This window comes from Crocuta crocuta, unplaced genomic scaffold (assembly GCF_008692635.1).
Source record: "Crocuta crocuta isolate KB4526 unplaced genomic scaffold, BGI_CrCroc_1.0 scaffold71, whole genome shotgun sequence".
In the NCBI taxonomy this organism is placed as follows: Eukaryota; Metazoa; Chordata; class Mammalia; order Carnivora; family Hyaenidae; genus Crocuta; species Crocuta crocuta.
This window is the reverse complement of record NW_027527548.1, coordinates 2,120,547-2,135,068: the sequence shown is the minus strand read 5'-3', so window position 1 is coordinate 2,135,068 and position 14,522 is coordinate 2,120,547. Positions and strand designations below refer to the sequence as shown.

Genomic DNA, 14,522 nt, shown 5'->3' with positions numbered 1-14,522 from the left:
CACAGCGCACTCAGCGCCTGTAGGCGTCTCAGACCCTAGCTAGACGCCGCCGTTCGGTTCCCATGGAAACCCCGCAGCTCGGCGCGGCGCGCTTCCGGGCCGGCGAAAGGCGCGCTCCAATGACGTCACGGGGCCACCTTCCGGCCGGTGGCTGAGTCGGTCTGAAGTTGCGGGGGCCGGGGGAGCCATGGGGGCCACTGGCGACGCCGAGCAGCCGCGGGGACCCAGCGGGGCAGAGCGGGGCGGCCCCGACCTGGGCGACGCGGGCGCAGCGGGGCAGCTGGTTCTCACGGTGAGGGCGCCCCCGGGGAGGCCGGGGCTGGGCCTGGGCTCGGGCCGGCTGGGCCTCGGGCTCCCGGGACCCTGGCCCGCGGGCGAGAGAACGCGGCGGCTGGAGCTGCCCAGGGAGTTGGCGTTTTCGCAGTCCAACGACCTGGATTCAAATTCTGGTGCCGCCCTCCTAGCTAGGTGACGTGAGCAAGCCCTGCCAACCCCTGAGCTCCGGTTTCGTCTTCTGTAAAATGGAGATGCTTAGTGCCTGCCTCATAAAGTTGTGGGGATGGGGTGTAAGTACGAGGAAAACGCCCAGCACACCACCTGCCCCAGAGTAGCCCCTCGGGAAACACTGGTTCCCTTCTTCCTGCCGTTCCAGAAAATGTGGGGTTGGGAGTTTTCGAGGCAGGAAACTTGTCCTCAGTTCCTCCTCCCGGGCAGGGCCTTTCAACCGCTGCGCTCCCGCCAACCCCGTCCCTGAGAAGCAGGGATATCCACGTTTAAGTTCATGTCCATCCTCCAGCCCGGTGTCACAGGCCTCAGTGACACCTGTTCCCTTCGTCCCCACAGAACCCTTGGAACATAATGATAAAGCACCGGCAGGTGCAGCGAAGGGGCCGCCGCTCACAGATGACAACAAGGTAAGGCTGGTCCTGGGTATTTACCTCCCAGGCATTGGCTTGGATGGCACCTTTGGGGATCCCCACTACACCAAGCTGAGAAGAGATAATCAGCCATTAGAAAGAGCACTGGACTAGGAAAAAGCAGACTGAGATTCTGTAACTCTGTGTGTGACCTTGGTTGAATCACTGTCTCCTCTGAACTGATGTACAAAGTGAGGGGTAGTCATGGATTCAGTCGTACCTAAGATCCCTAATGCTCAGTGGCTCACCACTGCTTGAGGGCGCTAAAGAGATCCAGGGGGGTGCCTGGGTGGCCCAGTCGGTTAAGCATCCGACTTTGGCTCGGGTCATGATCTCACGGTTCATGGGTTAGAGCCCCTCATTGGGCTCTGTGCTGACAGCTCAGAGCCTGGAGCCTGCTTTGGAGTCTGTGTGTGTCTCTGTCTGTCCATCCCCTGCTCACACTCGGTCTCTGTCTCAAAAATAAACAGTTAAAAAATTTTAATAAATAAATTGCTAAAGAGATAGAATAGCAGGGAAGTTCAGAAAAAAGTGGGGCTAGGCTTATAGGATATGGATTATATTTCTTGACGTTGCTAGTGATTAAATGGGTGTTCACTAAAACTATTAAAGCGTATAGATTTTGTATTTCATAAAACACTTTAAGGATAATGCTCATTTCATGAGCAAAAGACATGAATAGATACTTCTCCAGAGAAGGCATCCAGATGGCTAACAGACACATGAAAAAAAAAAATACTCAACATCACTCATCATCAGGGAAATACAAAGCAAACCACAATGAGATACCACCTCACACCTGTCAGAGTGGCTAACATTAACAACTCAGGCAACAACAGATGTTGGCGAGGATGCAGAGAAGAGGATCTCCTTTGCACTGCTGGTGGGAATGCAGACTGGTGCGGCTGCTCTGGAAAACAGTTCCTCAAAAAATTGAAAATAGAACTACCCTACAACCCAGCAATTGCTCTACTAAGTATTTATCCAAGGGACAAAGGTGTGCTGTTTTGAAGGGGCACATGCACCCCCCAATGTTGATAGCAGAATTATCAACAATAGCCAAAGTATGGAAAGAGCCCAAATGTCCATTGACCAATGACTGGATAAAGAAGATGTGGTATACATATATAATGGAGAATTACTCAGCAATCAAAAAGAATGAAATCTTACCATTTACAACTACGTGGATGGAAGTAGAGAGTATTATGTTAAGTGAAATTTAGTCAGAGAAAAATATCATATGCCTTCACTAACATGAAGAATTTAAGATATAAAACAGGGGTGTCTGGGTGGCTAAGTCGGGCGTCCGACTTCAGATCAAGTCATGATCTCACAGTTCATGAGTTTGGGCCCTGCATCGGACTCTGTGCTGACAGCTCGGATCCTGGAGCCTGCTTCAGATTCTGTGTCTCTCTCTTTCTTTGCCCCCCCCCCGCTGGTGCTCTGACTCTCTGTCACTCAAACATAAATAAAACATTAAAAAAATAAAGATACAAAACAGATGAACATAAGGGAAGGGAAGCAAAAATAATATAAAAACAGAGGGGGGGACAAAACATAAGACTCTTTTTTTTTTTAATGTTTATTTCTGAGAGAGAGAGAGACAGCATGAGCAGGGGAGGGTCAGAGAGAGAGGGAGACACAGAATCTGAAGCAGGCTCCAGGCTGTGAGCTAGCTGTCAGCACAGAGCCCGACACGGGGCTCGAACCCACGAACCGTGAGATCATGACCTGAGCCGAAGCCGGACGCCCAACCGACTGAGCCACCCAGGCGCCCCCATAAGACTCTTAAATACAGAGAATAAACAGGGTTGCTGGAGGGGTTGTGGGAGGGGGGATGGGCCAAATGGGTAAGGGGCATTAAGGAATCTACTCCTGAAATCATTGTTGTGTCAAATGCTAACTAACTGGGATGTAAACTTAAAAATTAATGTTTCAGAAGAGTAATGCTCATTTCATAGTGTTATTGTGAAAATGGAATAAAGCCATACATCTATGTAGCATGCACAGAACCTGGGCACGTAGCTTGTTTTCAGTAGAAGCTGTCTATTCTCCTTAAAGGAGATGGTGTCAAGAGTTGGCTGGGCAGACCAGGAGAGACATGACCTTGGGACATGACCCCTGACTGTGTCTCCCTCCTGAATGCAGTTTCACGGATCCTGCTATCTCCATGGACCTTCTGCGAGCTGTCCTCCAGCCTAGCATCAATGAGGAGATCCAGACTGTCTTCAACAAGTACATGAAGGTGAGAGGGACACAGCAATTAAAAACTAACAAGGACAGAGATTCACGAGCAGGTCTTTCCTGCATCACAATCCCCCCTGGCTCGCTCTGCTACACAGATGTGTAAATTCTGCACCCCTGAGAACTTTCTCCCCCTTTTTTGAGGGGGTAATTTGAATACCCCTTTGCCAAGTCATTATGAGGCTAAAATGATTTAAGTGTAATGTGCTCAGCACTGTGCTTCGCACAAGTGTTTTTATTGTTTAATAGTATCACCATTATTATTATTTAAAACTCCTCTAGGGGCACCTGGGTAGTTCAGTTGGTTAAGCGTCCGACTCTTGCTTTTGGCTCAGGTTATGATCTCATGGTTCGCAAGTTCAAGCCTTGCACAGATAGTGCGGAGCCTGCTTGGGATTCTCTTTTTCCCGGTTTCTCTGCCCTTCCCTCCCTCTCTAAATTAATTAATTAATTAAATTTTTAAAAATTCCTTTCTAGACCTATAAAGAAACTTTTACATGACTCTACCTGATTGTCCCGTAGATACTTCAAACTGAGCATATTCAGAACTGAGCTCTTTTTCTTCCTAAACCTCTTCCTCTTGTGTTTGTTTAATCATTCAGGAAGTGTTTACTGAGAGGGGCACCTGGGTGGCTAAGTCAGTTAGACGACGTCTGACTTTGGCTTAGGTCATGATCTCACAGCTTGTGGGTTTGAGCCCCACATCGGGCTCTGTGCTGACAGCTCAGAGCCTGGAGCCTGCTGCAGATTCTGTGTCTCCCTCTCTCTCTGCCCCTCCCCTTCTCATGCTCTGTCTCTCTCTCTCAAAAATAAAGATTAAAAAAGAAAGTATTTACTAAGTACCCGCCATGATAGCAGGCAGTGTTCAGGTCACTGAGGATGTAGCAGTGAACAAAATGAGTGTCTCTGTTCTCTTTAAACAAACGTAATGGGGCGACCATTCAGTTAGAAACTGGAAACCAGGGGGGCGCCTGGGTGGCTTAGTTGGTTAAGCGTCCAACTTTCGCTTAGGTCATGATCTCATGGTTCGTGGGTTCGAGCCCCGCGTCGGGCTCTGTGCTGACTGCCAGCTCAGAGCCAGGAGCCTGTTTCAGTCTGTGACTCCCTCTCTCTCTGACCCTCCCCTGCTCGCTCGCTCTCTCTCTCTCTCCCCTAGAAATAAATAAAAACATTAAAAAAAAAAAAAAAAAAAAAAGAAACTGGAAACCAGGAAGCCTGCCTTTCCTTCATCTTCCCCATCCAGTCACAGAGTCCTGTACATTCCACTTCATTATCCGTCATGCGCGCCCTTCTTCCTGCTCGCCTCTGCCTTGGTTCAGGCCTCGCCTTCCCACCCAAGGCTCCAGCTGTAATTGCCGCTCCTTCAGCCCAGCCTCCGTACAGCTGCCAGTGACCTCTCAAGTCTAAGTCTGATGGTGTCACTTCCCTATTTAAAGTCCCTCGGTGAGTTTCCATTGCCTTCTGGGTAAAATCTAGACTCCTTAACATGGCATATACAGCCCACTGTGATAAGACCCCAGCCACACCTTTTCATATACCCTGTTACTACTACCTCTCTTTGTTGCATGTTCCAGAATGCACCATGTATTCTCATACCTCCCCACTTTTACATATGCAGAAGTAAAGAGGCTAATCCACTAGGAAAAGGCTAGGCCAGGATTCGGTCCAGGATTGCCTCCCTCCAAAACCCTTTCCTTATTGTTTCCTGATAGTGGATACCATGATTCAAGAACTTTCTCTCCTAGGGGCGCCTGGGTGGCTTAGTCGGTTAAGCGTCCGACTTTCGCTTAGGTCATAATCTCACGGTTCGTGGGTTCGAGCCCCGCGTCGGGCTCTGTGCTGACTGCCAGCTCAGAGCCTGGAGCCTGTTTCAGTCTGTGACTCCCTCTTTCTCTGACCCTCCTCTGCTCACGCTGTCTCTCTCCCTCTCTCCTAGAAATAAATAAAAACATTAAAAAAAAAAAAAAAAAAGAACTTTCTCTCCTGGACAAATGCTGAATGAAGACAATTTGTAGCTCTGGGCTCCCTTTGTATGTTGTGCGTCAAGATACCTCCTTATTGGGGCACTTGGGGGTCTCAGTCGGTTAAGCGTCTGACTCTTGATTTCGGCTCAGGTCATGACCTCACAGTTTGTGGGATTGAGCCTCATGTCCAGCTCTGTGCTAACAGCACAGAGCCTGCTTGGAATTCTTTCTCTTCCTCTCTTTCTGCTCCTCCCCCCCACCCCACCACCGCATGCTCTGCATGCTCGCTCGCTCTCTCTCGCTCTCGCTCTCTCTCTCTCTCTCTCTCTCTCTCTCTCTCTCTCTGCTTCTGCTCCTCCCTCCACCTCGTGTGTGCATTCTCTCTCTCTCTCACAAAATAAATTAATAAACTTAAAAAATATATATCCCTTTATCACCCTTCATTTCAGATAAGAGACTTGATTACATCACTGCTGCAGATAAGTTCACATTGTTGGTTGACCACTTCTGGCTACCCATTGTTTTAACAATGTTTAGGATAATAACTTCCAGACATGACTGATCTTATCAGAGACAATGTTCATCTGTTCATCATTATTGATTGATTTGTGCAATGACTAAATGCATCCCCCTTTTTAAAAGAAATATCCTAATAATTTAGCTCATAAAATGGATTGATGGATGGACAAAGGGGTGAATAAATAGATATGTTATAAAAAGTATAGCAAAATGTTAATTATAGACTCGATGTGGTAGATGTTAGATATTTACTGATTGGATAATTCTTTCAATTTTATGTTTTGATGTTTTTCATAAGAAAATATTAGGAAAAATTATATTACACAAATATATTATACAAATATTTTAAAAAGTAAAAACCTGGGGCACCTGGGTGGCTTAGTCGGTTAAGCGTCCGACTTTTGCTTAGGTCATGATCTCGCGGTTTGTGGGTTCGAGCCCCGCGTCGGGCTCTGTGCTGACTGCCGGCTCAGAGCCTGGAGCCTACTTCAGAGTCTGTATCTCCCTCTCTCTCTGACCCTCCCCTGCTCATGCTGTCTCTCTCTCTCTCTCCTAGAAATAAATAAAAATATTAAAAAAAATAATAATAAAATAAAAAAAAATAAAAAGTAAAAACCTAAAGTCACTAAAACCTCCCAGAGATAGCAACCTGTTAACAGTGACTATGTTGTCAGTCTCCCGTAGTTATTTGTGTGTGTTTGTGTGTGTGTACACACCCCTGTTCAAAAACTACATGGCAGGGGCGCCTGGGTGGCTCAGTTGGTTAAGCGTCCGACTTCAGCTCAGGTCATGATCTTGCGGTTTGTGGGTTCAAGCCCCACGTCAGGCTATGTACTGACGACCAGCTCGGAGCCTGGAGCCTGTTTCAGATTCTGTGTCTCCCTCTCTCTCTGACCCTCCCATGCTCACGCTCTCTATCTCTCAGAAATAAATAAAACATCAAAAAAAAAAAAAGAAAAAAACTACATGGCATCATGTTACACACACTGTTCTGCAACTTAGTATTTTCATTTATCAGTATACTTTGCTCATGTTTTTAGGTCAGTGCATAATAGCTCACTCTGATTCTTTTTTTTTTTTTTTCCCTCTTCTTTTTTAAGTAATCCCAATGCCCAACTTGGGGCTTGAACTCACGACCCTGAGATCAAGAGTCACATGCTCTACTGCCTGAGCCAGCCATGTGCCCTGTCACCCTGATACATTTTTTTTTTTTAGTTTATTTATTTATTTTGAGAGGGAGAGAGAGTAGGGTAGGGACAGAGAGAGGGGGGCAGAGAGAGAGAGAATCCCAAGCAGGCTCCACATTGTCAGTGCAGAGCCTGATGTGGGGCTTGAACTCACGAACCATGAGATCATGACCTGACCCGAAACCAAGAGTCAGACACTTAACTGACTGAGCCACCCAGGCACCCCTTTCCTTACTGTGATTTTTAATATTTGCACACAGCTTCCTGATATGGCTATACCATGATTTATTTGAGCAATAATTGGACATTTAAGTTATTCTTTGATTTTATTCTACTCACACATCAATGGTGTAATGAGCCTCCTTCAGGCATCTCCGTGGTTATGACCCTCCTTAGGAGAGAGTGGAGCGAGGAACCTGGGATTTGACTCTAAATCTGTCTGATGTCAAAGCCACATTCATAATCCCTTTTCCCTTCTGTATGAGGAGAAGACAAAGCTTCGCTTTTATGTTCCATGTCCTTCAAGTTGATGCACATTAGCAGGTCTTCTGACCTTGTCCTCTGTTCTGCCTCTCCCTAGTTCTTCCAGAAGGCAGCACTGAATGTGAGAGACAATGTGGGGGAAGAAGTGGATGCCGAGCAGCTGATCCAGGAGGCCTGTCGCAGCTGCCTGGAGCAGGTGAGACCAAGGGGGCAGGAGATGCAGGCACAGGGTTAGGCCTCGGGGCTCTGTTAGGAAGCGGCATCACTTTGTTCACGGTATTGGGGCGGGGGGGATGCCTGACAAGCCACTAACATCCAGCTAGGGCTTGGAGCTGCTGCTGACAGAGAGGAGGCACGTGGCTCCCATGTGCCAGGCACCGTGATGGACAATTTCGCATGTATTCATTCAGTGACCTCCCAGAAGCCATATTTTAATCCCTACTTTACAGAAGAAGAAACTGGCTCAGAATAAGCAAGAGTTAGAATAGCTAAGGCCGGTCTCACCTCTGCAAGTACTTGGTGACTTAACTCTTCAAGTAGTCACAGCCCCTTTTGGCATCATGGAGATTCTCGCCCTCTCTGCCTCTCAGGGTGTGGTCAGGAGGCGTGGCATCAGGTCTAGAAATGTGGCTGTGTTCCCAAGATAGACATGAGCCTGTTTGCATTTGTCAGCTGTTCTTATTAATAGAAATTGTCAGCATCACCCGGATTCTGTGCCTGACTCTGAAGCCACTAGCTGTCAGAGATGGGAAGTTTTTCATATCAGAGGCACAGAGGCTGATTCGAGCTTAGTGCTCTGAGGCTGTCTCAGGAGATGAGTGATGTCTTCTGGGGCTTGGCTGGCCAGCTGCTCAGGCATAGCCTCAGAGAGGAGCAAGAGCGGGGCCGGAGCCTCAGCTTCGAGAGGACAAAACCCCATCCATCAGTGCAGTGAAAGCTGATGTGCTTCTCCATCTAAGCCCAACTCCCAGGAGGCCGAGTCTTTAATTCGCTCTGGGACTGTAGTATATTATAATCAGTTGTAAGATCTGCTGGTAATAAAACCTGGCAGTTTGTGAGTGTTACTGTAAGATTGAACTGAATCAAGATTAAATTGATAAACCTTAAGTCTCAGTTGCCTGCCAGAATCCTTTTTTCTTTTTAAGTTTATTTATTTTGAGGGAGGGATGGGGGAGGGACAAAGAGAGAGGGAGAATCCCAAGAAGGCTCAGAGCCTGATGTGGGGCTTGAACCCATGAACCATAAGTTCATGACCTAAGCCGAAGTTGAACATTTAACCAACTAAGCCACCCAGGTGCACCACCACACCCCCCCGCCACAATGCCTTTTTGAGTTTATTTGTCTCTTCAGCTAATATGTATTGAGAGCCTACTGTGTGCCATTTCTGTGCCAGGCCCCGACAGCGCTGTGCAAAATGGACATAGTCCTTACCCCCAGATCCCTGACATTACTGCAGTAATCATACAATAGATCTAGGATTATAGACTGTTCTAAGTGCTGAGTGTGGGAGGCAGTGAGAGTCCACAAGGTAAGGGAGCAGAGTACATCTAAGGGACAGAAAGAAGGCAGGGTTGCTGATTTTCAGAGGATAGAGAGAATGATACTTGATGAGGCTGGAAGGGTAAGCAGAGGGCAAAATCGAGCAGGGCACTGCAAACCAAATTGTAGGTATGGTGTTTTAAGCAGAAGAGCCGCCTAATGAGATTTGCATTCTGGAAGATCACTCTGGCTGCCATGAGGAGATTGGTTTGGGAATCTGCCGTGGAGATTGGAAGGGAAGCTGTGAAACTATCCCTGAGTCCCCATGAAAGATGAGATTAAAGTGAACTGGGCATAGTCCATACTCCTCAATGGTTATACCTTTCCAGTCTCCTGAATCCCCACGTCCACCTTGTGGACTTCCCCCTTGCTAGGATTGATGGGACCGGGAAGCTAGAGTGTGGAACAGAAGGTATGTGATCAGAGCACAGGAATCCAAGCACAAGGAGGTAGAAAGCCCAAAGTCCATCTTGAAACCAGATGAATCAAGAAGTCTTTCCACCTTTCTAAATTGGGAGTAAGAATCCCACCCCCTTCTCCCCATGGTTTGCTGTGAGGATTAATTGAGAAAATATACATACACTACTGACACAGAACATACTAGATATTAAATGCATGGGAGTTCTATTCATAATTATAACACACACCTGCCTTAGGGACACCTGCCAGGTTCAGTCAGTAGAGTGTGCGAGTCTTGATCTTGGGGTTGTGGGTTCAAGCCCCAGATTGGGTGTAGAGATTACTTTAAAAATAATAAAATCTTTAAAAAATAAAAATAATAAACGTAGTACATAACTGCCTCACAGCAGAACCTAGTTTTCAGGTAGCCAGGATACTCGGAAGTTTTTTGGGGTCCTCCTGTCTAAACTGCACACAGAACTTCATTACATGCAAAAATTCTTCACATTGGACATGATACAACTAGAGCAGGGTTTTTAGTTTGTTTGGGTTAAGACTTGATTTGCTGTTTGTGCTTCTGTTCTCAGCACTGACCATCTCAGTCAAGTTCCCTGATCTCCTTAGCTATCCCTTTATGGCGATTTCTTAAGGAGAAATGGCTGATCTCAGCTATAGCCCGTTGCCTTGCATTTTTTGTTTTCTTGATTTTGTTTTGCACAGCAGTTGTGTTTTATTTGTTCATTCTATTCATGCGAGTACTATATATCCATTAAAGATTTGGCATAGTCGTTAAGAAGGCAGCCTTTTTCTTGATTTACACTGTCCAGATACGAGTCCTGGCTTTACCTCTGACTCACTGTGTGACTTCAGGCAAGTCACCTCACCTCCCTGAATCTCCGTTTTCTAATCTGCACAGGGGGTAGAGAGGTGCTACCTCATAGGATTGTTGTGAGGTTTAAACATGGCGGTAACTCTTAAAACATTTCAGTCAGCAACTCAGTACAGACTCAGTAACTGTTACCCACTGCTGGTTTATGTTAAAATTAGACAGTAGAAATTATAAAGAAGGAAAATAAAATTCCTCATGATCTCACTACCAGCAGTAACTCATATTAACATTTTGGTGCACTTTCTTCTTTTCCCTGTGTATGTTTTCACCCATGTGCATCCACTCCCAGGGGCACCAGGCTTGCGGTGAGGAGCAAAAACAGACCAACCTTGAACCCACAGCCTCCTGCAGCTGCCACCCTGTTTCTCTATCCCCTCTTACAGCTAGACTTTGGGAAAGGGGCTATCACTGGCTCCACTTTGTCACCTGCTATTCATTCTTTCGCTCACTTTGTTTTGGTGAGCGTTCTTCACCACTTCACCAAAACCCCTCTTATATCAGAGCCATCAGTAACCTCTGTGTTGTCAGATCCTGTGGACCCGAAGTGTCCTCAGTTTACTTAACTTCTTGGTAGCATTTGTGCCAGGGGATTGTTTCGTGTTTCTTTGAGCGCTCCTCTCTGGGCTCCAGTGCCTTGACTTTGCGTCCACTCGTCTTTGGCTTCCTGGACCAGCTCACCTTCTCTACCTGCCCTCTTTACTATTGGTGCATTTGTGAATTCAGTCCTCGGCCCCCTTCTCTTCTGTGGCTCACTCTCCTTCTAGGTGATTCTCTCCAGTACTGTAGCTTTGAAGCCAATTTAAGTGCTGATGATTCCCAAATGTGTATCTCGGCCCTGAGCTGCCTCCACCCTTGGCGTTCTTCGGGTCTACTACGCTCATGGCAGCCAGACCCTTCTCTTTCAAGATGAACGAGATTGGATCGCTCTCCTCTTTAAAACCAGTGACTTCCCACTGCAGGCAGAGTAAAACCCCAATGCCTTAGGATGATCCACAGAGCCCTACCTGCACTGGCTCCAGCCCATTTCTTGAACTTCATCTCATCGCACCGCCCTCTCGCTGGCTGTCTTCTGGATGTACTGGAGTCCGTCCTGCTTCTCCAGTTCACCACGCTCAGCGCCTTGGCACCTGCTGTTCCCACTGGCCAGCATGAGCTACCCCTAACTCTTTATATATTTGCCACCACTTCTCCAGCCTCATCAGAGAAGCCTTCCCTGGCCATCCATCTAAATTAGCCCCTCCATCTCACTCCTTTCCTCACCTCCCGTTAATCTGTGTCACTTTACTTGTCTATTTCTACCATGTATTTCAATATGGAATTATTAATAGCTCATGCACTTATTTCCCATCTCCCTCTCCACCCCCACCTCTGCTACAAGCTTGAGCTTTGCAAGAGTTGAGGCCTGATCTTGTTCACTGCAGTATTCCCTGCCCTAGAATACAACTCTTCATATGTGTACACTGATTGCGCAAATGAGTGAATGAATGAACGAGGAAACAAAGGAACGAATGGCAAATGAATGAGCAGGCTTCCTGCTCTCATAAAACCGACAGCCTGGTTAGGCAGACAGATGTGAATTAAACCCCACAAAACATGTGCACAATTTCACACAGAGACGTATGCACTCATCACGGCAGCGTTTGGAGGAGAAGGTTGTGAATTCAGACTTAGCAGATTTGGGGACCTCAGCGCATAGACCTCGGGCAGACAGTTGCTGGAGCTCAGAGGAGAAGAGAAAAAGTCATAATCAACACTGTGTGTCACCTATACTCAAAATTTTTTTTAATTACATTGTCATCAACTTATCAATGTTAATTGAAGCTGTGAGCATGGTGAGAGTAGACAGAATACCAAATGGAAGGAGATAGAATGAACCAGACTGAGGGAGAAGAGCAGCAGAAAAGGCTGAGAGAGAGTGGCCACACAAGTAGGAAAACCAGGGAAGGGTGGCCACAGGAGCCTGTAGGAAAGAGTTTCCAGAAGAGGGGAGTGCTCAGGCCTGTCCAGTGCTGCTCACAGGAACACAGCTCTTCACACGACCTGTACACTCCCCGCTCACCCCTCTCTCCTGCCCGTTACTTGCCAGGCCAACTTTTTCTTCAAACAAGCCACGCCTGTTCCCACCTTGGTGCCCTTGCGCTCCTCCCTACTGCTGACATGCTTCTCCTCAGCTTTTCTTATAGCTGCTCGGCCGCTTTCTCCTCCCCTTCCCTTCCCGCCCCTCCCGCCTTGTCCTCCTGCCCAGCCCAGAAGGCTGCCTTCTCTGCACAGCCTCCCCTCTGCTAATTGTCACATCTGCCTGGGCTTTTTTTCCCCAGAGCAGTTATCATGATCTGAAATTACCTTGTTTCTATGTTTGTTGATGTTCTTATCTCCAGATTGCCCACAGGGTGTGAACTCCCCAAGGGCAGGGACTTTGTATGTGCTGCTTACTACTGTGTCCCCAGTACTGTGTCCCCAGCACTTCTATACTAGGTGCTAAATATGTACTCCATGAAAAGCAGTGGCTCATTAACAGTAGTCTGTGCATATGGGAGATTTCAAGTTTGATTTTTTTTTTTTACATAGTCTTCAAATTTTTCAGCAACAATCATTAATTACAGTTGACCCTTGAACAAGGCACGGGTGAGAGGCGCCAATTTCCTGTGGCAGAAAATGCACGTGTAACCTTTTTTTTTTTAGAAGTAATCTCAGGGCACTTCGGTGGCTCAGTCAGTTAAGCATCTGACTTTGGCTCAGGTCATGATCTCACACCTTATAAGTTCGGGCCCCACATAGGCTCTCTGCTGTCAACATGGGTCCAGCTTCAGATCCTGTCTCCCTCTCTATCTGCCTCTCATGTGCACACGTGCAAAAATAGATAAAACATTTAAAAAACATTCTTTTAAGTAATCTCTGTGCCCAACATGAGGCCCAGACTCACTACCCTGAGATCAACTGAGCCGGTCAGACACCCCCACATATTAACTTTTGACTCCAAAAACTTAACTACTAACACCTATGTTGACTGGAAATCTTACCAATAACATCAACAGTTGGTGAACACATTTTTATGTTATATGTTTTATATACTGTATTCTTACAATAAAAGAGAAAAGATGTTACTGAGAAAATCATAAGGAAAATACATTTACAGTATTGTACTGTTTTTGTTGGAAAAAAAAATCTGTGTGTTAGTAGACCCATACCATTCAAAGGGTCAACTGTTCTTAAGTATTTTTAAAAAATAGGTCTCTATATGTATATTTTGGGGTGCATTTGTACTGAGCATGAAAAAATTTCAACCCAGTTTGGAGTTTTAACCTCGCTGTTACCCACCAAAATAGTAACTGTTAACACTTGGTCTTTTTCCCTTCAGGCTAAACTACTGTTTTCAGATGGAGAAAAAGTAATACCCAGATTGACCCATGAATTTCCAGGGATAAAGGTCGGACTCACTGTGTCTGGGGTGTTGCATGGGGAGACGGATGAGGCTGGGAGGCAGGTGACCTCAGTGGGCCCAGGGAGGTGCCACATGTTACCTGTTTGTAGGACCAGGTCCAAACAGCATCCTGCTGGGAAAGCTTCTGAAGCCTGGCCTAGGGAGGGGCTGGAGGGTGTAGACCCAGGCTCTGACCTCTGCAACCCCAGGGGGCCTGCAGCTCCCAGGCACTGGCCTTTCATTAACTCCTCCCTCCCATGTCCCTCCAGCGAGGCCGACAGACAGAAGAAGAATGTGCCCATCGAGGAAGCCCCATTCCCAAAAAGGTAAGCCATCTCCCCATTTTCTGGCTGGGAAAAGGCCCTACAAGTCCAGAAGAAGGGAGAGGGCTTGCTCCGTGCTCCTTGGAGCCTGTCTGGCACGAGAGGCAGGAGCCCTGGGGACAGCTACTCTCCCCGGTCACTCTCACTTGGTTTCTTGGGAAAACCATCTCCACCAAGTGACCCTGGACCTGCCAGTGGGATGGGGTGGGGCCTCCCACAGGCTCAGGCCTCTGACAGCTATTCTTTATGGCAGAGGAAGGGACGCCCCCCTGGACACATGCTGTCAAATGACCGGGCGGCCGCCGGCATGGTGTGAGTAGGGGCCAGCAGTGTGGTGAGAGCGGGGAGGGAGTGGGCCTGGAGGGGGAGAGGCCAGAGTCCCTGCCTGCCGAAGTCAGATCCAGCGTTTGAGTCACCAGGGAGCAAGGTTAGTCTGGTTTGAGGGTAGGGAAAGAAGGCAGCAAGGAGGACACTCTTTTATCCTGCTTTTGCCCCAGAACTGCTCAGCCCAGCTTGATTAAGTACCAGAGCTGTTTTTGTTAGTCTGTATTAAATGCTCATAAGGTGCCGTGACTGGTCTAACACCGTATGTACTTTACCTTTTCATCCTTATGCCCCCCCCCACCCCCCCCTTAGC

At 47.3% G+C, this 14,522-nt stretch overlaps 1 protein-coding gene across 6 annotated transcripts in view; it reads left to right on the top strand.

Annotated features, from left to right (window-relative positions):
• Positions 1–143: 143 nt before the first annotated feature.
• DNTTIP1 (deoxynucleotidyltransferase terminal interacting protein 1) overlaps positions 144–14,522 on the top strand; it is a 22,343-nt gene continuing 7,964 nt past the window's right edge. The window contains exons 1-7 of one of the 6 annotated variants that reach the window (XM_077766426.1): positions 144–292; positions 844–914; positions 3,066–3,162; positions 7,412–7,510; positions 13,500–13,568; positions 13,832–13,888; positions 14,139–14,195. In XM_077766426.1, the coding sequence (XP_077622552.1) occupies positions 188–292; positions 844–914; positions 3,066–3,162; positions 7,412–7,510; positions 13,500–13,568; positions 13,832–13,888; positions 14,139–14,195 (555 nt within the window). In that variant the 5' untranslated portion in view covers positions 144–187. Of the gene's footprint in view, positions 293–419; positions 469–506; positions 567–843; positions 915–3,065; positions 3,163–7,411; positions 7,511–13,499; positions 13,889–14,138; positions 14,198–14,522 lie in introns of those variants that run through there. The other 5 variants (XM_077766435.1, XM_077766452.1, XM_077766444.1 and 2 more) reach the window with 5 other exon arrangements.